General features: G+C 45.7%; 1 protein-coding gene across 1 annotated transcript in view; it reads right to left on the bottom strand.

Annotated features, from left to right (window-relative positions):
• The window catches only part of LOC136610283 (dentin sialophosphoprotein-like), a 42,178-nt gene extending 17,132 nt beyond the window's left edge, over window positions 1-25,046 (bottom strand). Inside the window, exons 1-8 of the mRNA XM_066589515.1 lie at window positions 25,021-25,046; window positions 23,324-23,655; window positions 21,448-21,489; window positions 20,837-21,224; window positions 20,646-20,696; window positions 20,397-20,438; window positions 18,366-18,836; window positions 7,141-7,218 (exon numbers count right to left, since the gene is read on the bottom strand). Coding sequence (XP_066445612.1) covers window positions 7,141-7,218; window positions 18,366-18,836; window positions 20,397-20,438; window positions 20,646-20,696; window positions 20,837-21,224; window positions 21,448-21,489; window positions 23,324-23,655; window positions 25,021-25,046 — 1,430 coding nt within the window. The remainder of the gene's footprint in view (window positions 1-7,140; window positions 7,219-18,365; window positions 18,837-20,396; window positions 20,439-20,645; window positions 20,697-20,836; window positions 21,225-21,447; window positions 21,490-23,323; window positions 23,656-25,020) is intronic.
• Between the last annotated feature and the right edge of the window lie 353 nt (window positions 25,047-25,399).

Below are 25,399 nucleotides of genomic sequence, written 5' to 3'. Positions count from 1 at the left end.
GCCGAGTCCGCCATTCTGACACATTAACCCTCACAGAATTTATCTCTTGGTCTTGTATACACAATTTTTAACCGTCTCAGACATAGCAGCCGCAGCATACAAAATACCCCTTAGGCAGGTTAAAACGGTGGTCTTTTCCGAGTAGAAAAAACTATATTACCTGCCTTTCATTGATTTATCACTCTGGATCAGAAACAGGCAGATTAGCAGTCAGAATTCAGCTCACATCGGTAGATTTTACATAAAGCAATCTTACCGTGTTCTGTAGATTTTTGGGCCCCTGAGTTCTGCGTGCTATCTACCGATCTCTGTATTTTTCCAGAATGAAAGAAATCAAAATCTCTACTCGAGCCCACCCAGGGACGCCACTGATCTGGATTATGGTTTTCTCCAGCAGGTTTCGGGGTATTTTGTAGCTTCCAAATTGTATAGTGTGCACACATCATCGAGCAGATCAGACACAAGCTATCAGTGTCATATCCAAAATGGCTCTCTGGTCAGAAACACCCAGACAGCCCCTTTTATTGTAAAGCATACAATGGGCGTGCAACAGGTTACATCAGTAACATATAGGATTCTCATTTGTCGGATCATATAGAATCCCCCCTCCTTCCTGCCCACCTTCTCTCAAGTCCAATGTATAAGCAAGTCTTTGTCTTACAAACATGTGCTCGAACCTGAAACTGAAAGTAGATATCTCTTTGTTGAAGAAGATTCTGTGTGGGGGATGGGGAGGACTGGGAAAACACTCAGTATTGAATACAAGCAATAACATAACACTGTGATTTAACTCTTTCCTTATGCAGCAGAGTTCCACATTAGGCTGAAGTCACAAAACACACATAATACGTCTAGTTTAGTACAAATCGATAGACATTTTATACTAACTAATCATCATGTCTATCACACTGTAGTAATAGTGAACCCTGTTGTGGCCTCAGTAGTAATAGTGACTGCGGTAGTGACCCTAGTAGTAATAGTGACCCCTGTAGTGGCCCCAATAGTATTAGTGAACTCTGTTGTGGCCCCAGTAGTAATACTGGTAGTGAACCCCATAGTGGCCCCAGTAGTAATAGTGAACCCCATAGTGGCCCCAGTAGTAATAGTGAAGCCCATAGTGGTCCAGTAGTAATATTGAACCGTTCAGTGGCCCTAGTACTAATAGGGAACCCCGTTGTGGTCCCAGTAATAATAATGAATCCCATAGTCACTCTAGTAGTAATAGTGACCCCCGTTGTGGCCCCACTAATAATAATGATCCCCATAGTCACCCTAGTATTATTAGTGACCCACATAGTAAACTTCCAGGCAGACAGCATCCCTACAAGCATTGCACTCACTTGGTTTGTAGCTCCGGTCAGGTGAGGGAGAGTGTGACTCCACTTGGGAGAAGATGGAAAACTTGGTCAAACAGACAAAAGTGATGCAGCATCTTTACACACCAAGAAAGTAGTGGCTTAGGGACCTTAGGTGGAAGAAATGTCCCTAAATAGAGCAAGGCCCATCCCGATTGGCTGGGGAGTGGTAAGCTGTCCGCCCATGTGCACGTGCCCTATGGAGACCGGTGACAGATGGCCTGGTCACAGATGTGGTGTCTGCTGCAGATGACAAGAGGAGGGAGTTGAGGAGAGTCAGCAGCTGTGGCCCTAATATGTGACCCAGTGATAGAAAGACACAATACAGCTATACTAAAATAAGTGCAGAGGCCGGGGGGGCTGTAACCGGCCTTCTTCCATTGTCTGGTATGGACCATGAATGCTTCTTGTACGTTATGTTATTATCAATTTCTGCCTTGTATTTCAGTACTAGTAATTATTAGGAAATGATAGTACAAGTGTTTCTTGTGGTGCCACACAGCTCTGCTACATGCACGTCACACACACAGCTGTGGTACATGGGCATGTGACAGACACACACAGCTTTGCTACATGTATGTCACACACACAGCTGTGCTACATGGGCGTGTGACAGACACACACAGCTTTGGTACATGACATGTGCCTGACAGACATGACATGCGCATGGTACAAACACAGCTCTGCTGCATTATATGCACGTCACAAACAGAGCTGTGCTACATGACATGCATCCATGATGACTGTACACATTACACGCACAGCACATTAGACAAACAGCAACTTGCAGCTCTACTACATTTATGCTGACTGCACACATGACATACACAGCTCCTGGATACAGTGATGAGCCACTGGTCATGTGATCCCTGACTCCACTCATAGAGGTGATCACATGACGGTGACATCATCCCAGGTCCTGGTACTTTCTGTTGGCTTATCCAGTATACAGTACTTCCAAACTCCAGAATGGCTCCTCCCACAGCAGTGACATCACCACAGGTCCTTCAGCCCGCTGGATCTCTGTGGTGATGGTAGGTCGGTGTCTCCTGTCAGGACCGCTGAGTTGTGTCTGACATTATAATAGCTGTATTCTCAGTGTGTTAGAACCTGCCATGATGGCGCCAGGGGGCGGGGCAATGATGTGACCAGGGGCTGGGCTTTGACGTTGCCAGGGAGCCGAGCTATGAAATTCACTCACTCACATACAAACAGACAAATGGTCGTTAGTAATTTGATTTCATTCTTATTAAAGGATTACCTGTGAAACCTCGTTAAACCAATTAGATTGTAGAGGATTGATTAGATGAGCAAGTGTTCATCTTATCATTACTTTTCTTTGAAAAAGACCCTCAAATGTGATAATCTGAGAGCAAGTATACTCTTTGATTCATAAGGGGGTTGATACCATGGGGTAAAAGTCTATATTACATCCCCCACCCCGGGTCATCTGAAGTCATCCAGGGATCTAGGATTCTTCTCATCCTGATCCTTGTCTCATAATCTCCCCTGTTCCTCCCCTTTCCTCCTGCACACTGGCTGAACTTAGCAAGTTCAGTACATGCAGCTTCCAATTCATCCTACTTTATCTCTAGCTAGATCAGGATCAGAGATTCAATCTTGGTCTTATATTAAAGCCAAGCTTCTTGGCTGCTGTAGCCCCATTCTAGCTGGAGATATAGTCTTTACAGTACTACATTTAGTATGCTCAGGCTAAATTATAAGGTCTTCCAAGTCTGAGCACCGTTCAAGAAAAACCATTAGGTACTTAACGAAAATGCGACCTAAAATAATATACAAATGTTTCCACCTGCAGGCATTTCTGTTACACTCCATACAATCCTCGTGCGCAGGAGAGTTTAGACTAGGTTAACTCCATCCGTTTGCACGCTGTTGAAAGGTCTTGTTCTTTTCTTGGAAACAGGTAATGGTCCTATAGTCAGAGTTTTCCATGTTGCTGTACTGAGACAGATTAGAAATCACAAATGATCCTAAAATGATACTGAAGATTAAAGCTTCTGAGAGCTAACGAGCCGTAAAATGATTGCACTGCTATTAAAGCACTACCCGCCTTCTATGACAGAATCACCGACTGGGTTGATCAGGGAAATGTGGTGGATATAGTACATCTTGACTTTAGTAAAGCATTTGACAAAATATCTTCTTTGGGAGAGCCGTAGAGGTGCTGGCTCCAATGCATCCTGGACTTCACGAATCCTCTAGCAATATATCCAAAATGTGAAGAGCAGCACACAGGAGTTCTTATAGAACATATTACAGCACCATCAGGTGCCTCTTTTATTCAGATCTCCATATAAAGTATGGCTAGCGACATTTCGGCCAACAGCAGGCCTTTTTCAAACTACTTTCTATAAGAACTCCTGTGTGCTGCTCTATCTTCACATTTTGGACATACAACCATAACATTCAGACTACTTGTTTAATATTATGTAATTCCCCCTTGACCCATTTATGCATGGACTTCACAAGACCTATGAAGGTGTCCTGTGGCATCTGGCACCAAGAGGTTCACAGCAGATCCTTCAAGTCCTGTGTGTTGGGAGATTGGGCAACCATGGATTGGACATCTATCAGTGAGCCCCGAACTCTGTTGCGAGTTCACTGGTTGACCTTCCTTGGACCACTTTGGTAGATCTTAATTACTACATCCTGGGAACAGCCTACAGCAGCCGTTGTTTTGGAAACGCTGTGACCCAGTCGTCTACACATCCCAATCCGGCTTGTATTAGAGTTGCTCAGATCGTTACACTTCTTCATTTTTCTTGCTTTCAACATATAAACATCAAGAAATGACTGCTCTTACATGGCCCATGATGCACTAACCCCTGGGCAGGATGTCAGCCGTGTGCTTATCATCGCATCGTAGGACTGTACCCTGAGAACGGTCTCACTTACAGAACTGCCGATTATCAGATACATCAGTAGGTGTTGCACATTATTACATTTTACATTTCACTGTAAGATTAGATGGCAATTATTGTGGCAATCATTGTATGAAGTATGTAAGGATGTGACAGTATGACAAGGTTCTGTGCATTATTACATGTCAGTCATTGTGACAAGTATATAACTGTAGGGATATGTAAAAGGGTATATACATTTTATCAGCAATGTATCTCTATTAGTTGTATTAACAGACAATAGCTATGAATTTATCTTCTAAGAGTGTAGGAGCTGGGCATTCCAAGAGATTCTTGCCAAATGGTTAGCAGACGCTTCAGCCAATCTTCTGAGGTCCTCATTCTTATCTAGCTTCTGCTTTAGGCCCCCTGTCCATGGCCGAGGCAGGATACTGCTAGCGATATTCCGCCGCAGGGGATGAGGGGGGAGAGCTGACAGGTCTCTTCCATGAGCCCATCTGACAGATAGGCTCACCGCGGAGAATCGCGGCAAATCCCAGCATGCCACGATTCAAATCCCCCAAGCAGAGAATCGCTATGATTCCCCGCTCGTGGACGTCAGTGCTGCGATTTCCATAGCAACACTATAGAAAGCTTCACACAGCGATTCACCGCCCGTGGATCATCACCCATGGTCAGGCAGCCTTAGGGAAACTTCAGCTTTCCACTTTTCTTTCAGGAACCTTCCTGTTTCAGCCTTCTGTCTAGAAGCCTCTTCCTCTGTCACAAACCTTTGCCTCCTCAGCAAGAGGGCACAGTCTGGCAGCTTCCTTCTCTGCAGCAACCATTACCTCAGTGTAAGGTGACCAGACGTTCTGATTTTGGAGGGACAGTCCCACATTGGGACCCTGTGTAGTGACCCAGACCTATAGGCCACTTCAGAATGTCTTTCATGTTTTTCTTGTGCATTTGTGTTGTCAGCAATGTCTGTATTCATGAAGTGTATGTAATGTACCCCTGCAGCGCTGAGAGGGTTAATGACTGCAAATGAGCTGTCTCTGTTTGGAAATGTATCATTTTGTCTTGTGAGTTTGTGGTCACCTGACCATGCTTCATATTAATGTTTGCAGAATGTGAGTGCAAGGCAGTCTGAGTTGAGTCCAGTCTAGTCTAGTCTAGCCTGGGTCTGCGTTGACTCAAGTCTAGTCAGTCTGCAAGGAGTCTGATCTAGAGAGCCTGGCCTAGTCTAGCCTGAACCAATTTGAGAGCAAGGACCCTTGGAATATCAGTTGATGTGCCTTGGATGCGCTGCATATAGAATTTCCCTGTGCTGTGGAAGTGAGAATGGAAGAAGCCAAAAGGTATCACCCATCTCCCTTGGACAGCTCTGACCCCAAGAGGCCTCAAGATAACTGCAAGCCCTTGTGAGAAAAAGAAGTTCGTCATGCAGCACTGAGAGGCATCTGAGAGAGTGGTGACATGTTGAGAGGGTCCTGTTGTATTATGTCACCACCGGAAGTTAGGGATGGTGACATAATACAGCACTGTTGACAGTTTGTGACACTCCCAGCTTCTGACTGGCTGTTGGTGCTGCCGTGCTACTTGACTGTATTACCTCTCAAGTGCCGTCCGGCACAGAGATGCGATGACACACGCTACTCTGGTGGGGAGGAGCAAAAGGGCCCCGCCAAGTCCTGAACCAGCAGTCTGTCGGGAGCACAGCGACAACAGTGCTAGCAGTGCCGCCAGGTGCGTGCAGGAAGGGACATCAGCAGCAACGGAACTCGCAGGGACAACAGCGGCGTGCCCAGCTGCTGACACAGCAGTCCGCCAGGGAGTCCAGAGTGAACAGTGGTAGCGGCTTCGTCTGGTGGCTGCAGGAAGGTACAGGAGCTGGGACGTCACAGCAGACTGTAGTGGATTGCTGTGTGACCTGGGCAGCAGACTGTGAGCACACGAGATCACCCTGCACGCCGAACACTGCCCAATCTCCTGCCTGAAGGTCTGCAGAAGCAAGCCATGCATCGATCATCCCACTCTGCAGGCAACGAGGACAAGCTGCAGCCAGAGATCCCACATCAGCGGTGCCAGACGCCACTTGAAAGGTGATACAATCACCTGACACGGAAGCGCCCACAGCCAATCAGAAGCTGGGGGTGACTACAGATGTCAACACTGCTGTATTATGTCACCACCCCTAACTTCTGGTGGTGACATAATGCAACAGTACCCATTGAGAGTCCAGAGAGGAAAGAAGTGTATTGTTTTCAAGGAGCGGAGCTGCACAAATAACTAAGACTGTGGGCCTTATATTCATACTGTGTTATGACTCCCTATCTCTCCACCAATTTTGCCTGCACCCGTGTTGTGCTTTGGCTTATGTACTGTTGAACTGTTTAGTGTTGGCGTTCCAAGTAAAGCAACATTGCCGACCATTCCGGCTTTGTTTTCAACTATATTCTGTGTATGTGGACCATCATTTCATCATCCAGCTTCACCGCAGAGGAAGGAACGATGGCGTCACCCGTGACAATCCAAAGGAAGTACCAAGGTAACTCAGCTCCCGGTTAATGACTACTCTAATAGCCTGCCTGTGGCCATGTGGGATGTGTCCCTGGCTACTCTCCAGATGGGAGGCAGTAGTACCACCATGACAAGGCCTACAACTCATCCCAGCTGTCTCCTAGGCTATGGCTTGCCCCTCAGATGCTGCACCTGTGCCCCACTTTCCCCAAGGTCCCTAAGCAGGCAGCCTTTGGCCCCCCTTTGGGACATTTGAATTTGTCTCTGTGAAACTCTGGTCGCAATCAAGGTATTTACCAGCCAGGGTGCCACAGCTCCCTGGCTGGTAATCACTCAGTGGCGCTGCTGTGGGATGCACACACTGACGGCAGTGTGTGCACCCGTGATCCTCCTCCCCTGACCTGTTCTCATTGGCTCTGCAGGAGGAGAGCAGAAGGAAGGAGGTGTCCAGGCGGACATGCTTCTGCCTCGTAGCAATCCTAAATAGACAAGGAAGACAAAGAGAAGGTAAGTATATCATTCTCAGGGAAAGCACTATTAATAGTGTTGCCTATATCAGTTCCAGTAGTATTACTACTGAGGCCACTGTGGGGGTCACTATTACTAGTGGGGCCATCGTAGGGGTCACTATTACTACTGAGGCCACTGTGGGGTCACTATTACTACTGAGGCCACCATGAGGGACACTATTACTACGGAGGCCACCATGTGGGGTCACTTTTACTACGGAGGCCACCATGGGGGTCACTATTACTAGTGGGGCCATTGTGGGGGTCACTATTACTACTGAGGCCACTGTGGGGACACTATTACTACGGAGGCCACCATGGGGGTCACTATTACTACGGACGCCACCATGGGGGTCACTATTACTACGGAGGCCACCATGGGGGACACTATTACTACTGAGGCCACCATGGGGGTCACTTTTACTACTGAGGCCAGCATGGGGGTCACTTTTACTACTGTGGCTGATATACGGGACATTATTACTACTGTGCGTGTCATCATACCTCAAGCTGATTTACTGTTTTCTTACACGTGGCGGAATGTCCACAACAGAAATTTACGTGGCAAATTCCCCATTCAAATAAAACAGTACCAATGGCACAGATTTAGACTGGTTTTTGGTTGCAGAAATCTTGCTTCCTGTCTTTTTTGAAATGGCCCTGTACTTTTTATAATGATGGAGGTAAAATCATACATTCTTGTAAGCCACGCCCCTGACCACGCCTCCTTGTCCTGCTTTTACCCTGGGAAAATCTGGACACCTTAATCAGGGTTTCTTCTCCATGAGCCTTGAGCCTGAGACCTTCTCCAGCAAATTCTCTTACCTTCGGCTTCTATTATCTACTACTTAGACCCTTCTTTCATATTTGAGGTGGGCACACCCCTCTTCCTGAACCACACCTGAACATGATTTACCTTTGTCTTCAGCCACATCATTTCTTGGTCAGCCCATAACTTGTAGGATACAGTTTCTTCATCCATCCCTCTCTGTTTTTCTAACTCTTTTGCTCGGCTGGATCTTCCCTCACGCTGTCGGTCTGGCTCTGCCCTAACATTAGCTAGCTCCTCCTGAAGGCCAGCTCTCAGGCTGGGCTCACACGAGCGGATCGGATGCCACATGCGGGAGGCACACAGCAGATTCCCACTGTGAGCCCAGCCGGCGCCCCTGCGTACCTGAATTTACTGTAATGCGGATGACCGCCGAGGCTCGCCATCGCTCATGTGCACTACAGTCTGTTTTTTTCAATTGTTGCATTTGCCGTGCCATCGCTTGGCGATGACGCGGGTGCCCGCAGCCCGTACACAATGTTAATTGCTTATGGGCTGCGGGTTGGACGGCCTCCATTGACTTTAATGAAGGCCATCTGTGGCAAAATAGAGAATGCTGCGATTTTCCTCCGCTCATGGAAAATGCACTTCTATCCTCCAGTGTGAGCAAAAAAGCCAAACTCCATGCTTTTCAGTGCCCATGTGTTGCTGTTGATCTGCCGTGCGGACCCCAATTGTGGATTCTGCCATTGTAATCCGCTGTGTGAGCCCGGCCTTGTTGTATCATCCATGACATGGCCGGCTTCTATCCCGTCCCACTGTGGATCTACACCCCCACAGAGCCGAGGGACATAGGACTTTTCCCTGTTCCCCTATCTGCCTCCTATACCTGTAAGGATAATGTTACTGTATTGTCTGACTCCCTAGCCCTGGCATTTACTGTACCCCAGCCCAGGCAGGGCAAACGAACATTTTCAGTGCCCACATTTGTCACAGTTTAATGCATTATACCCTTGGTTACTATTAGCAACCACACCAGTTTCACCCCAAACGCTGCTAGCTAAATCACCCTTTGATTGTCCAGCCATCGTATTATTTCATCACATGTAATTGCCCATTAATCTAACCACTAGGGGCGCATTTGAGCTATTCCCCACATATACTCATTACTTAGATGCCAATTCCCACTGTGCAGATTGCGCTGCGCCATCCTGCAAAGATAACCTGTTACGCGCATCACATGACCTTGTAGAAATATTAGCCCATTTGTGTTCTGCGTCATTTCTAGCAGCTCCTTTTGCAGCAGACAGACCCGGCATCACAATAATAACACAGTCCATGCTGCACCCCGTTACCGGTCCCTGGGACGGTCCCACCACCCCGCAGACTTGTCTTGGGGTACTGCAGCTCCTCAGGACACACTTATGTAGGACCTTGGACACAGTTCACATTGTCAGATAGTGGAACTCCAACCACCATCTTTAGTGTCCTCCTGGCCAGAGGACATTCAGGAGCGTCTGCAGCAAAAGCCCTCTTACGTAATTGTGACAGCTACCTGCCGTCCGTGTTAATGAAGACTGGTAACTGGAAGAGTCCGTCTCAGCCCTCTTAGCTTTGTGGACCGCAGCACAGTCCTTGCAACTGCATCACCAAATGAGCACAAGTGACGGGACTTGTTATTTGTACAATTTTCAATGTACAAGAAGCATCAGTGAGGGTCAGACTGCTTTTCCATTATCAAGGCCAGTGCAGAGGTATTCTAATCACTACACCCCCAAGAGCAGCTAAGGCTGGGTGGAGGTACTACAATTTCAAAGACTCTGTCTACACTTACCCATCAGTCAGTTTGTAAGACGTGTGGAGGGACTTTCTGTTGGAGACACACACGCGTACCTAAGTCCTACAAGGAGCCGTGTGGAGGTACTACTGTTCTGCAAAGGCTGTTTATTGTCTGCCTGCACTGTATATTCATTGATTGGCTGCCTTGTAACACTTCTGTAAAGTTAAAACAGGGCTCTGACCGTTTCCAAAGACCCGAGGTACTAAAGGCAGTCTGTGACTACAGTTATTTCCTCACCGAGGATCATACCGGTGTGAGTAGAAACGGTGGCATCATGCGTGACAAAACCTTCATTCCCATTTGCCCAACTGTTGTCCATCCTTATCCTAGGGGTGTCCAAGGGAAGGCGCCAGCGATACTCTGGCCTTGGCTGCGTATGTCTCTTTGGGAAAGGGGATTTTGGTAAGTGCCACCAAGACGGGCCAGCACTCTACCCTCCAAGGTCCCCATGTAAGTCAGGTATCTTTTGTATCTATCTATCTATCTATCTATCTATCTATCTATCTATCTATTTCTCTATCTATCTATCTATCTATCTATCTATCTATCTCATATCTATTTATCTAACTATATCATATCTAGCTATCTATCTTATATCTGTTTATGCATGGCATATATCTTTGTATCTATCTATCTATCTATCTATCTATCTATCTATCTCTCTATCTGTCTATCTCATATCTATCTATCTATCTATCTATCTATCTATCTATCTATCTATCTATCTATCTGTCTATCTGTCTCATATCTATCTTTGTATCTATCTGTATTCCTATTTATCTCTCTATCTAATATCTATCTATCTAATATCCATCTATCTCATATCTATCTATCTATCTATCTATCTATCTATCTATCTATCTATCTATCTATCTATCTATCTATCTATTTCATAACTATCTATCTCATATCTATCTATCTCATATCTATCTATCTATCTCATATCTATCAATCTATCTATCTCATATCTATCTATCTATCTATCTATCTATCTATCTATCTATCTATCTCATATCTATCTATCTATCTATCTCATATCTATCTATCTATCTATCTCATATCTATCTATCTATCTATCTATCTATCTATCTATCTATCTATCTCATATCTATCTATCTATCTCATATCTATCTATCTGTCTCATATCTATCTATCTATCTATCTATCTATCTATCTATCTATCTATCTATCTATCTGTCTCATATCTATCTTTGTATCTATCTGTATTCCTATTTATCTCTCTATCTAATATCTATCTATCTATCTATCTATCTATCTCATATCTATCTATCTATCTATCTATCTCATATCTATCTATCTATCTATCTATCTATCTTATATCTATCTATAGATCCTCCCTGGAGAGTGCTGATCAGTTATGTTGTACAACCCGCCTTGTAAGCTACCTATCAGAGCACTCTCTCCTAGACCCCCTACAGTCTGGTTTCCAACCTCAACACTCGACAGAAACTGCCCTTACAAGGGTATCCAATGACCTACTGACAGCCAAATCGTGGGGTGATCACTCCCTACTGATCCTCCACGACCTTTCCGCAGCGTTTGACACTGTTGACCACAAGCTCCTTCTCAGTATGCTTCCCTCCACTGGCCTAAAGGACACTGCTCTCTCCTGGTTCTCCTCCTACCTATCTGACCGCTCTTTCAGCGTCTCCTTTGCTGGCTCTACCTCCCCTCCTCTTCCTCTTGCTGTTGGGGTCCCCCAGGGCTCAGTCCTTGACCCCTTCCTTTTCTCCATCTACACAGCCCCTATTGGACAAACCATCAGGAGATTTGGCCTCCAATACCACCTGTATGCTGACGACACCCAGCTATACACCTCTGCCCGTGACATCTCTGCACCTTTACTCCAAAACATCACTAACTGTCTGTCCGCTGTCTCTAACACCATGTCCTCTCTCTACCTAAAACGGAACCTCTCTAAAACTGACTTACTGGTATTTCCGCCCTCCACTAACCGACCTCATCCTGACATCTCCATCTCAGTGTGTGGCGCCACCATAACTCCTAGACAACATGCCCGCTGCCTTGGGGTCATGTTCGACTCTGATCTCTCATTTACCCTCTACATCCAATCTCTGGCCCGAACAGGTCAGCTGCACCTCAGGAACATCGCAAGAATCCGCTCTTTTCTCACGGTGGATACGCTAAAAACGCTTACTATTGCCCTCATCCACTCCCGGCTTGATTATTGCAACTCACTGCTGATCGGCCTCCCCTGCACCAGATTCTACCCTCTCCAATCCATCCTGAATGCGGCAGCCAGGCTCATCTTCCTGTCCAGCCGCTACTCGGATGCCTCTGCCCTGTGCCGGTCACTGCACTGGCTGCCCGTTAAATACAGAATTCAATTCAAACTCGCTACCTTAATCCACAAAGCCCTCTACAGTGCAGCGCCCCCCTATATCGCCTCCCTCATCTCAACCCATCACCCAGCCCGGGCTCTTCGCTCTGCTTACGAAATCAGACTAAGTCCCCGTTTAATTCGAACTTCTCATTCCCGCCTCCAGGACCTCTCCAGAGCAGCACTGATCCTCTGGAATGCACTACCAAAGGCTACCCGGGCAATCCAGGACTCGCAGAACTTCAGGCGTGCTCTAAAAACGCACCTCTTCAGGGAGGCATACCGCATTCCCTAAACAAACCCCTCTGTACTCCGCCTGATAACATGCTCCCTGACCTACTGACTGCAATCCCTGCTAGCCATCATAAACCGCTCCTGCAGTCATACCGATTCTGCCATCACACAGCTAAATGTCTGACCATTGTCTATGTGTATAACATCCCTCACTCTCCACCCCACCATACAGTGCACACCTCCAGCCCCTGTACCTTCTGTATCAGCCCACTATTCGTAGTATGTAAGCTCGTTGGAGCAGGACCCTCACCCCTATTGTATCAATCAACTGATTACTATGTAACCGTGGTTCTGTAATGTTTGTATTTTGTCTTTCTGTATCCCCCTGTCTATGTAACCGCTGCGGAATATGTTGGCGCTATACAAATAAAGATTATTATTAATATTATTATTATTATTACAACCCCCTACTCTACTCTTCCCACTACTGTAGTCCCCTATTACCAGACAGCATCAGGCTGTTACTACTTGTATCCAGTATGGAAAATAAAGAAAGCCATAAAATTGTAACAATTGTTTCATTTATTTGGAAGAGCAAACAAACAGATCCAGAGAGTTAAAAGATGATGTATCGAGTGTGTGCGCCACCTAGTGGTCAGAAAACGGGGATTTCCAATGATTGATTCTGAAATGGAGAATTCCTGCAGGATGTGAATCAGTGTTAGTCCATGTTGTGGGGATGTCTATACCTATATGGTTAATGACTGTAAGTCGTGCCATAAAATTCATAGAGTCCTATAGCAAAGATCAAAATGGGCCTGTTATTACAGTGCTGGACTTTGACATCGAGGACAGAAAGGTCTGGCGTCTGTTTTCCCCTCCGCTCTCCTTTGATGAACCTTAAAGTGAATTCCTGAGGTGTCCTCTGGGGGAGTCACTGCGCACACGGCCACTTTGTCTATTTTAGAAGGCTTTGCATGTATGTGCATTCCCATTCATCTCTATGAGAGTTTGTGGCCATCGCTGCATTCAATCTGACGTGACTGCGGGTGGGAGACGCATCCCCACAGTGACAGAAGAGGGGGATGTGGGACCCCTAGTTCTCCAGAATTGTGGTGGTCTCAGTGATGAGACCCCCATCGATCAGACTTCTATCACCTATCTTAAAAGGGTTGTCCCGCGGCAGCAAGTGGGTCTACACACTTCTGTATGGCCATATTAATGCACTTTGTAATATACATCGTGCATTAATTATGAGCCATACAGAAGTTATAAGAAGTTTTTCACTTACCTGCTCCGTTGCTAGCGTCCTCGTTTCCATGGAGCCCGTCTAATTTTCGGCGTCTAATGGCCAAATTAGACGCGCTTGCGCAGTCCGGGTCTTCTTCTTTTCTCAATGGGGCCGCTGGTGCCGGATGCCGACTCCGTGTAGCTCCGCCCCGTCACTTGCCGATTCCAGCCAATCAGGAGGCTGGAATCGGCAATGGACCGCACAGAAGCCCTGCGGTCCACCGAGGGAGACGATCCCGGCGGCCATCTTCAGCAGGTAAGTAAGAAGTCACCGGAGCGCGGGGATTCAGGTAAGCGCTGTGCGGTGTTCTTTTTTAACCCCTGCATCGGGGTTGGGGGGGGGGTTGAAAAAAAAAAAAACCCGTTTCGGGACAACCCCTTTAATAGTCTCTCTTGGCACAATCCCTTTAATCTAACTAGATTCCAACTTTAAAGGGGTATTCTGGTCAGAAAAATCTTTTCGCTGTGAGATATGTAGGTTTAAGCCAAACAACTTACTAAAATAGTCGCTGATTTAAGGATCTTTGTAAGACCTTTATCTCACTCACCCCTAGCCAAACGTCCTGCAGTTTCTCCTTTTCCGCAGGGTGTCATCCCAGTACTCCATCCTCCCTTTGGGGATACTACTTCATATTTCACTGTCACGTTTGTATTAATGCCCTCCAGATCTGCAGTCGTCTGATCGAGAACCACAATGACCAAGTGTTGTTATGTTCTGGAGACATTAAGACCAAACTCAATGCAAGAAACCAAAGTTTTCAGACTGAAATGGAAAAGAGGAAGCCGATGATCATAAGAGAAGCCTGAAGAGGTCACGGACAAAGCTGGTCCATCTCAGGGGCAAAGTTGGTGTAACCCCCAGGGCTTGGCTGGCGTCAGCACCTGGCTAACCCGGACAGGTGCTGGGACCCACTGACTCTGGGGAGCACTCAAGGGTGGGATTGATCCTGTCTTTATTCTTTTAAAGTAATTGTAGCCACGTCTTTAAGACACAGATACAATTCACTATGCAAGCAGCACTACAATAAGCCAAGCACTTCCTATTCTGCTGCTCGGTGTATTCTCCATCACACCGGGTTCGAAGATTTCATCATGCAGCCTGTGGCATTCCACCTCAGCTTGGACAAAAGAGGCCAAGGCAAATGATGGGGGATGCCATAGGATAGTGATGGGGGTGAGTGGGCCTATAAATAACTTGGGGGGCACAATGAGGCCTTATTAATGACTGAGAGGGTACAATGGGGCCTTATTATTGACTCAGGCTACAGAATGGGGTCTATAAATTGCTAAGGTGGCCCACTGAGACTTTGTTGCCCACAGACCCATGTAAACCTAGAGCAGGCCCTGACCAAGGGTCTGGTTCACTCCTTCCTTGTGCACTCATAGGGTCTGGTTCTCTCCTTCCTTGTGCACTCATAGGGTCTTGTTCACTCCTTCCTTGTGCACTCATAGGGTCTGGTTCTCTTCTTCCTTGAGCACTCATAGGGACTGGTTCTCTCCTTCCTTGTGCACTCATAGGGTCTGGTTCTCTCCTTCCTTGTGCACTCATAGGGTCTTGTTCACTCCTTCCTTGTGCACTCATAGGGTCTGGTTCTCTTCTTCCTTGAGCACTCATAGGGACTGGTTCTCTCCTTCCTTGTGCACTCATAGGGTCTGGTTCTCTCCTTCCTTGTGCACTCATAGGGTCTGGTTCTCTCCTTCCTTGTGCACTCATAGGGTCTGGTTCTCTCCTTCCTTGTGCACTCATAGGGTCTGGTTCTCTCCTTCCTTGTGCACTCATAGGGTCTGGTTCACTCCTTCCTTGAGCACTCATAGGGTCTGGTTCACTCCTTCCTTGTGCACTCATAGGGTCTGGTTCTCTCCTTCCTTGTGCACTCATAGGGTCTGGTTCTCTCCTTCCTTGTGCACTCATAGGGTCTGGTTCACTCCTTCCTTGAGCACTCATAGGGTCTGGTTCACTCCTTCCTTGTGCACTCATAGGGTCTGGTTCTCTCCTTCCTTGTGCACTCATAGGGTCTGGTTCTCCCCTTCCTTGTGCACTCATAGGGTCTGGTTCTCTCCTTCCTTGTGCACTCATAGGGTCTGGTTCTCTCCTTCCTTGTGCACTCATAGGGTCTGGTTCTCTCCTTCCTTGTGCACTCATAGGGTTTGGTTCTCTCCTTCCTTGTGCACTCATGATGCAAGAGTCCAGTACAAGTCCATCCATTTTTTTAAATGTTTTTATTTAGTAGAGAGTTATGGGGGTAGGGGCCAGGAGGAAGATTGGGGAATGGAACCGGGCACTGCAATGAACGGACTAACATTTGTTTAATGTTGTTTGTCTGTCACGTCTATCCCCTGCCTCTTAAATGTGATTTCTGATGAGGAAGGGTGGGGGGAGGGGGAGAGGTTTATGAAGGTGACATAGGGGTGGGGGAGTGGAGGCGGTTAGGGAAGGAAAAAATATATTGGGTGAGGGAGGGGAGGGGAATAGGGGAGGCAAGATGTCTCAGCCAACATCAAATGTTTTGCCGGAGCAGCAGGAAAACAGTCGTCTGAAGGCTCTAAATAAAGAAGAAAACAGGTATGAGTCACTGGGGAATCCTGGGGGATGGAGGGTCAGGGGAGGGGTCTAATGGGGCAAAAGCCAGAAGTTCAGGGTCAGAGAAGTGGTGATATATATATATCTATATATACATATATATATGGTTTCAACTCCAAGTAATATAATACACCAATGTGAGGGTTAGGGCGTGCTTGCCCCCTTATTATCCTTCTTTACATGGACTAGATGTACTTAGCATTGTGTCAGATGGTTGAGGTTTATCTACTGAACATGAATCTGGTCATTATATGTCCATATACCGCACAACATGTAACTCCCAGTATACAGCAGTATACACTGAGCACAATACAGGTGGCCAATGAAGACTTGGGCAGTAGAGAAGTGTGGCTACTGATGGCATTGAGGGTCCCCCTGTATTGGACGGATGGGAGAGAGATGTCAGGGGGGCACAAGCTGTGTGTTCTGGGCATTGTTCCCTGTACAGATGACTGGTAACAGTGGTTAATGGCTGGTAATCGTTGGATCACCATTACCTCTAATCTGTACATAGGGGGATGTGGGTGAGGAAATAAGGCTTTGCTGACATCAGTTCCATAGGTTCTGTCCTGAGCTCCCGGCCCAGATCATGCATGAAATGGACAAAAAAGTCCTACATGGAGAACATTTATGTTCAGTAAAGTACTAGACAGGATAACAGGAACCTGTAACGATTGTGTGGGCAAACTAAGCATGGAGCCCACACGATCGTGACCAAAGGGACTGGGTATGCACATGGGTTTCTGGCAAACTGTCCCTGTGCTACCGGGAGGTTGGCATGACCCTACCTAAGCAGGGACATTGCCCCAATAAGGGCAGCCCAGCGGTCTTAAGATCTGGGCCCTAGCTGATCCTAGGAGCCACGCACGAGAACAGGATGCATTCACATGCCACATGATAGGGACTGGACACACAGAGCCAGAATACACAGCATACAGCAGCCACAATGCAAACACTAATAACACATGATAAGCTGAATATAAATGTGAGGTGTTAGTTAGTACATTGGCCAATGAACTTAAGCTGCAAGCCCCAGCAAGGCCCCTCGTATCTTGCAGTCCCTACACTAGCAAGACACATTTAATACAGGGCCCTAGGGGCCAACCTAGCGCAGACATAGCAAACAAACTCAGTAGACCCAACTGACACAAAATAAACGTACAAACGGACATGAACCAGCATGACACAGATCACACAGCAAGCTGCAACAAAACACAGGTAGCAGGTCACACAGCAAGCTTCAACAGACAAGGATTCATGATTGCTCACCCTGAACACCATACAAAGACTAACCAGGAGCTGGGTTTATATCTGAGCACAGACCCAGGAGATTGGCCAGCAGGAAGAAACACACCCAGCCAGCTCAATCAATTAACCCTGTGAGGGCTGTTCTGCTAGGAAGCTTAGAACTACAGATCCCAGCAGCAGAGAACAACAGACTCATTCTAGTCAATGGGGTCTGTTTAGTGCCATACAGTCCCGTTATATGATGGAACCTTTTGGCCAGGAGATTCTGTCTTCCTGCCCCCATAATATAGAAGGAAAACAGAATCCACAACACAAATGTGAACAGAGCCAAAGAGGTGTCTTCCATGAACAACAGAAAAAACCTCTAAGACATAATGAATGAATGAATGAATGAATCTTGTATTTACCTGCTAAATCTCCCCCATCTGCCGGGTGTTTTACTGCTTTTGCTGTTGGAGAAAAACAGACATGATGAGAAACCAAATGTGCAAAAACAAAACTAAGCCATCATATTCGGTGGCGTCCATGACGGACCACAAACTACTGATGTCATGTGTTGTAATGATTGATGATGGTATATTCTATATTCATAGAACCTGCTGTTTGGACCAATAAATAAGTCCATAAACAATATCTATTCTTTTTCTTTGGTATTGGATTTTAGACTAATATAATTAAAGATTCTGTTTTAAGTTGATAACATAACATATATTACAGTTATAAATATATATAATGCAGTATAATATATGGTGTACTTAAGCAATAAGCACATTGTAGGTGATTCTGTACTTACACAATGATCTCAGCAGATCTGGTTTCGGGGGACTCGCTGGTCTTGGTAGTCTCACTGCTGGGTTTGGTCTCAGTTGACTTTGGGCCAGGTCCAGTCTCAGTGGGTTCTGAGCCAGGTCCAGTCTTGGTGGACTCTGGGCCAGGTCCGATCTTGGTGGACTCTGGGCCAGGTCCATTCTCGGTCAACTCTGGGCCGAGTACAGTCTTGTTGGACTCTGGGCCGGGTCTGGTCTTGGTGGACTCTGGCCCAGGTCCGATTTTGGTGGACTCTGGGCGGGGTCCGGTCTCAGTGTACTCTCGGCAGGGTCCGGTCTCATTGTATTCTGGGCCAGGTCCGGTCTTGGTGAACTCTGGCCCAGGTCCGCTCTTGGTGGACTCCCATCCGGGTCCGGTCTCGGTGGACTCCCGTCTGGGGCCGTTCTCGGTGACAGCTTCAGTTGGTGCATCGCCACCATCATCTTTATCTTCCTCTCTGTGGAGCAACACATCACATATATAGAAATTTAGTTCTTGCAGCTAATGTGACCAAAGGATAATATGTTATAGGGAAGTATAAAAATGGATACCTATAGGTGGTCGAGTTAACCCTTTAAGTACTCTGTGTTTTTTAGGCTTTAATCCCTTCCCGCTCCAGGGCGTAGGTTTACATCCTGGCAGCGGGGTACTTCCCATAACAGGGCATAAACGTACATCCTGGGGATAGCGCAAGATCATAAGACCACTATCTGGCAGCGGGAGCCGGCTGTTAGTGATAGCCGGCCTCCTGCTGCAACAGCAGGGATGCATTGGAGATGCGCCCCCGCTATTAACCCTTTCCCTGCGGCGATTTATGTAGATCACGGCATGGGAAGGGTTCACAAAGGGTGCGAACTCCCTCTGTGAAGTTGCCAGGCTCTCGCGATATAATCGCAGAGAGCCCGGCTGGTTACCATGGCAACAGGACACCTTTCTGTATTACCAGTGCCTGTGATCACTGTAATAAGCGATAAGGCATTGCAAGACAGAAGTCCTGCCATGCCTTATCACAGCGATCATCAGTGCTGGTCTGTAAGTCCTCTACAGGGACACAAATGGTGTAAAAAAAGACAATAAAAAAGTACAAAAAGGAAAAATGTAAAAAAAAAACTTTTTTATGCTTTCTCTCATATTAGCATAAAAAAATGTGAAAAAAAATAAATAAAATCCCACATATTTGGTATCATTACGTCTGTAACGATGTGTACAATAAGTTGCACATGCTATTTATTCTGCATGGAAAAAAACGCTGAAATGTTAGCATTTTGCCTCCCTAAAAACGCAATAAAAGTGATCAAAAAACCGTATGTACCCCAAAATGGTACCAAAAAAACGACAACTAGTCTCGCAAAAAATAAGCCCTCATAGAGCTTTGAATGCAGCAATTTGGAAAAAAAATATTTGCAAAAAGAGGTTTTTATTGTAGAAAAGTGGAAAAACCTAAAAAAATGCAAGAACTTTGGTATCATTGTAGCTGTACCGGCCCGCAGAAAAAATGGATTGTATCATTTATGCTGCATGATTAAAGCTATAAAAAAACCACACAAAAACCTATGGCAGAATTAATGCGTTTTCTCTCCCTGTTATCATTAAAAAAAATACTAAAAGTTTTACAATATAGTCTATGTACCCAAAAATGGCACCGATAAACACTACAGTTCGCCACTCAAAAAACAAGCCCTTATACGGCCGGGGCGACAGAAAAGTAAACAATTTATGGCTTTTGAAAAATGGAGATGAAAATCCGCCAAAAATCATTGCGTCCTTAGGCCCAAAATAGGCCGTGTCCTTAAGGGGTTTAATTTTTTATATTTTTTAATCCTCACATTCTAATAACGATAATTTCATGATTTTTGCCATCAGCGGCACCAGATGAAGGTAGAGTTCTGTGGGATAATGTAATTATTTTTCTCTGCACCATTTTGGGGTTTATTTTTTTTAGGAGGAGAAATAACAAAAGAAACTACAATTGTAAAACCAGTAGAACAATCGGGTGATAATACTGGAGGATACTTACTGGTAGCAGGAGCAGTCGCTCCAGTCCTTAGACTGACGCCACCTGCGGAGGAAGGGAAAGAAGAAAGGATTATAAATATGACATTTACAGCTTATAAAAAGGTCAGAAAAATGATATTTCTATACAAAAATCCAGAACAGACAAAAGAAAGAATTGAGAATGTCTGCTGATTATATGTAGGGTTACTTTGTACTAATTGCCAGTCGTGTCCGGACATGGCTATCAGAGTGCCTACAGTCAGATACTTACATACACGTCTCTTCATGATGATCCATAAACTGCAGGTCATCCTCACAGGTCCTAACAGAGAGTAAAGAAGATGGTGACAATCTAGGACATTACCTCTCTATTATAAGATGTAGAATTCAGGAACACATCACATATTGCCAGGGATAGATGTCATATTTTGGGTGTTCTGTGATGACATCATTATTCAGGACTCGGTGGACTCTGGGCCAGGTCTAGTCTCAGTGGACTCTGGACCAGGTCTGGCCTTGGTGATGTCTCGGCCAGGTCCAGTCTTGGTGGACTCTGGGCCTGGTCCAGTCTCAGTGGACTCTGGGCCAGGTCTGGTCTTGGTGGACTCTGGGCCTGGTCCAGCCTCAGTGGACTCTGGGCTAGGTCCGGTCTTGGTGGACTCTGGGCCTGGTCCAGTCTCAGTGGACTCTGGGCCAGGTCCGGTCTTGGTGGACTCTGTGTCTGGTCCAGTCTCAGTGGACTCTAGGCTTGGTCCAGTCTCAGTGGACTCTGGGCCGGGTCCGGTCTTGGTGGACTCTGGGCCTGGTCCAGTCTCAGTGGACTCTGGGCCAGGTCCGGTCTCGGTGGACTCTCCATATTTTTTAATCTCCACATTCTAATAACTATAACTTAGTGATTTTTGCCATCATTGGCATCGTATGAAGGTAGAGTTTTGTGGGATAATTTAATTATTTTTCTCTGCACCATTTTGGGGTAGATCGGGGGTTGATTTTTTTAAGAGGAGAAATAACAAAAGAAACAACAATTGTAAAACCAGTAGAACAATCGGGTGATTATACTGGAGGATACTTACTGGTAGCAGGAGCAGTCGCTCCAGTCCTTAGACTGACGCCACCTGCGGAGGAAGGAAAAGAAGAAAGGATTATAAATATGACATTTACAGGTTATAAAATGGGCAGAAAAATGATATTTCTATACAAAAATCTAGAACAGACAAAACAAGGAATTTCCTGCAATAACCAATCAGATTGCAGCTGAGAATGTCTGCTGATTATATGTAGGGTTAGTTTGCATAATTTTTCTGTCTTGGCCGGACACGGCTATCAGATTCTCTCCACCTCTAATAAGGTAATGCGGATGAGTCACGTGATAATAGGGCCTGCTGGGGGGTCGGAACATTTGTATTATATTTCCTTCTACATTCCCACTATTACTATAGTGTTATATATGGCCCCTTGTCCCTGAGGTCTAGTCGCCTGATGAGTGTGGGGGTCATATCTGCGAGGGCTAGCACCAGATATTGGGGTAACAGTCACTATCATGGAGGTCCTACAGTCAGATACTTACATGCACGTCTCTTCATGATGATCCATAAATGACAGGTCATCCTCACAGGTCCTAACAGAGAGTAAAGAAGATGGTGACAATCTAGGACATGGTTTCTCTATTATAAGATGTAGAATTCAGGAACACATCACATATTCCCAGGGAGAGATGTCATATTTTGGCTGTTCTGTGGTGACATCATTATTCAGGATAATGAATTTTTTTTAAATGTCGGTTTGAGCCTCTTTTTCCTTTCTTTTGGTAGTTTGAGTAATGATTGCAGGGTATTTGTAATAAGTTGGTTTCTCCTTGTTACATTTGTTTTCATGATATCCTTCCAACTATCTAAATGTCATCAGGGGTCATATAAAAGGATACTTACATCACAGCTGGGTATGAAAGCTCAAAAACCGCCATGGTAAAATGCTTGTATTTCTTCAAATCACTCTTCACACTATTAAAGAGTAAATAGGTTAGTGAGACTCTAGGTGTCTGGGTCAGCCATTATATATATATATATATATATATATATACACGACTGGACATTATACATGATACTATTATATACTCATTCATTATGGGCTGTTTTTATTTCTGTGTTGCCCCTTCCAGATATTGAGGACCTTTACAGCTCCCAAACTCACCACATAGTATGTACAGATAGTGCAAGCATTAACATACTTGACTTAACTTATTAACCTGATGCTCGGTCTCAGTAAGGGAAATTATCACAATGCCATCGCCCCTTTACCCTCCTTCCCGTCACAGGCTCACCTCTGCTCTCCTTCCCGCTAATTCTTTGCAATGGGAGGGGGCGGGAGCTTAGACCTAATGGCTATAGACAAGGGGTGGGGAGAGGGCATGAGCTTAGCTTCACCCCCATCCCGCCCCATGTCTGCAGACAGCAATCGGGGAGGTGGAACAGGGTGGCACTTAGCTCCGCCTCCTCCCATTGCAAAGAAGAAGCAGGGAGGAGAGCAGAGGTGAGCTTGCACGGGGGGCAGGAGAGCTGCTAAACTCCCTTCACCTCCAGCCACTGCAATGGGCAGCCCATGCAGCAGCTAACATATTTGAGCCCAAAATATAGTTCCAGGACTATCTTTTGGGCCTGACATAAAAACGCCCAGCACTATAATGGGCTGCCTGGGCTGTTTACGTCTCAGGAATATGGCCATGTCAACTTATACCTGGTCATCGTAACTCATAGGCCTGATGAGTCGTGTAATGACCCGCTGGGTAGTGAGCAGTAGAGATGCTGAAGACAGATGTTGCATATTAATATGTGGTATGTTAATAATTACAGAATTAAGCCTGTTGCTTCCATTGAGGCTTCATTCAGTTCTATCAGCTAAAATGAAGCCATTATTTTGTCTTAAAGAGGTTTAGCAGAAAATCCAAATTACAATCCACATCACAATCCGCATGACAATTCGCATCACAATCCACATCACAGTCCACATCACAATCCCCATCACAGTCCACATCACAATCCACATCACGATCCACATCACAATCCGCATCACAATCCACATCACAATCCACATCACAGTCCACATCACAGTCCACATCACAATCCGCATCACAATCCACATCACAATCCACATCACAGTCCACATCACAATCCGCATCACAATCCGCATCACAATCCACATCACAATCCGCATCACAATCCACATCACAATCCACATCACAATCCACATCACAATCCGCATCACAATCCACATCACAGTCCGGCCTATTTAGTGCAGATCTCCGGTACAATCCGCACCAAAGAATGGATTTTGACAGATTTTCATGCAGATTTTCCGTAGTGCAAAATGAGCACTAAATTTTCAGCTTTTTCACGTATTCATATAATAACATAGATGCAATTTTGCTCTTTTAGTTGAAATAGCAAAGTAACACCATCAACATGACTGTGGCAGTACACGGCTTCTGATTTATAGTCATTCCTGCTGGTTACAACATTACTAAGTAACTCTTCAAATACATCGATTCGGTTTAGCTTATCCTTCCAATCTCTAAAGATGGACAGAATGTTTTTCCCCAACAAGGGGGATTAATGCTTTAGATGCAGCAATCATATAGGAAACCAGCCTATGTTTTTGCGGCTTGTAGGACACATGAGGTCTGCTAAAGATGGTTATATGTCAGGGGATAGCGGTATGTTTTCCTTTAGTATAATGCCCTTTTCCCTCTCTACCTCTGCCCAAAAAGTCCTTATCTTAGTACAGTTCCACCATATATGAAGGTATGATCCTGTGTGCTCTAGGCACCTCCAACATCTGTCCATCCCCGAAAGTCCAAATGCATGTAACAATTCCTGAGTTTTGTACAACTACTAGTTCTTAATGCACCCCATCACCCATCACAGAGGGGCAACGGGTAAGTATGAAAAGAGGGTCCTGGGACTCTGTGTCACCTAAACTAGAAGCCCCAGAACTGTGTTGACAGGTGACATGATAACACTTGTTACATCCCTACAACCATCTTGTACCGACACCCCATCATATCACATTATACATTTATATCACATATTACTGCAGGAGTAAAGAAGAGATCAGAACTGAAGAATAGAAGACATGATAGCAGATAGCGAAGGACAAAACAGCGAACTTACCTCTAACGCCAACAACAACTCTAAATGGAATGTTGGTGCTGCAGCTCCATATATAACCTGGGTGATGTCATAATGTGATAATGGAAGGGGAGGAGCCAACCTGGGTGATGTCATAATGTGATACTGGAAGGGGGAGGAGCCAACCTGGTGATGTCATCATGTGATAATGGAAGGAGGAGGAGCCAACCTCGGTGATGTCATAATGTGATAATGGAAGGGGGAGGAGCCAACAACTGCAACATTCTGTGACATCACACACTGTAGCCGTTAGACACCAGATAAGGCCGAGCAGCCAATTAAATTCCATATAGATAAAATGGTCTCTAAATTTACCACCAGCCCCTAAAAACCTTGTACAATGCAGGATAATGTCATTATTTCCATGGAGTGTAATTTTGTAGTCATTTCTAGTGATTATAACACTGATAGATCCACGACCGTCACTCATATATGCCTGTAGTGTCCCAGTATATAATTTACTGGTCCCCTCCATAAATGTCATACATGTATGTCTTATGTGGATGCGCTGTGCAAAGTGTCATTTTGTTCTACATGTTGCACAGCTACAGTGAGTGAAGGGTTAAATGTTTACAGTGCTTGAAGACTGCCTGTAAATGTAACATGTTTGTCTTGTCATGTGGTATGACAGAGGGGATAAAAGGGAGTGTCTGACAGCGGTAGAGGAGTCCATGCTAGAGGTCCATGTCTCCAGCAGTTCCAGACATATGGGGGCACCTTCAGTCCCCTATGTTGAAGCATGGAGGTGGAGGAGAGGTATCCCGCAGAGACTGCAGCCTGGATGTGAGAGCAGTGAGCCCATTCAGCAGTGAGTTACAGACACTGCTCCGTAGCAAGGCCA

This window comes from Eleutherodactylus coqui, chromosome 2 (assembly GCF_035609145.1).
Source record: "Eleutherodactylus coqui strain aEleCoq1 chromosome 2, aEleCoq1.hap1, whole genome shotgun sequence".
In the NCBI taxonomy this organism is placed as follows: domain Eukaryota; kingdom Metazoa; phylum Chordata; class Amphibia; order Anura; family Eleutherodactylidae; genus Eleutherodactylus; species Eleutherodactylus coqui.
This window is presented reverse-complemented; position numbering and strand designations above follow the sequence as displayed.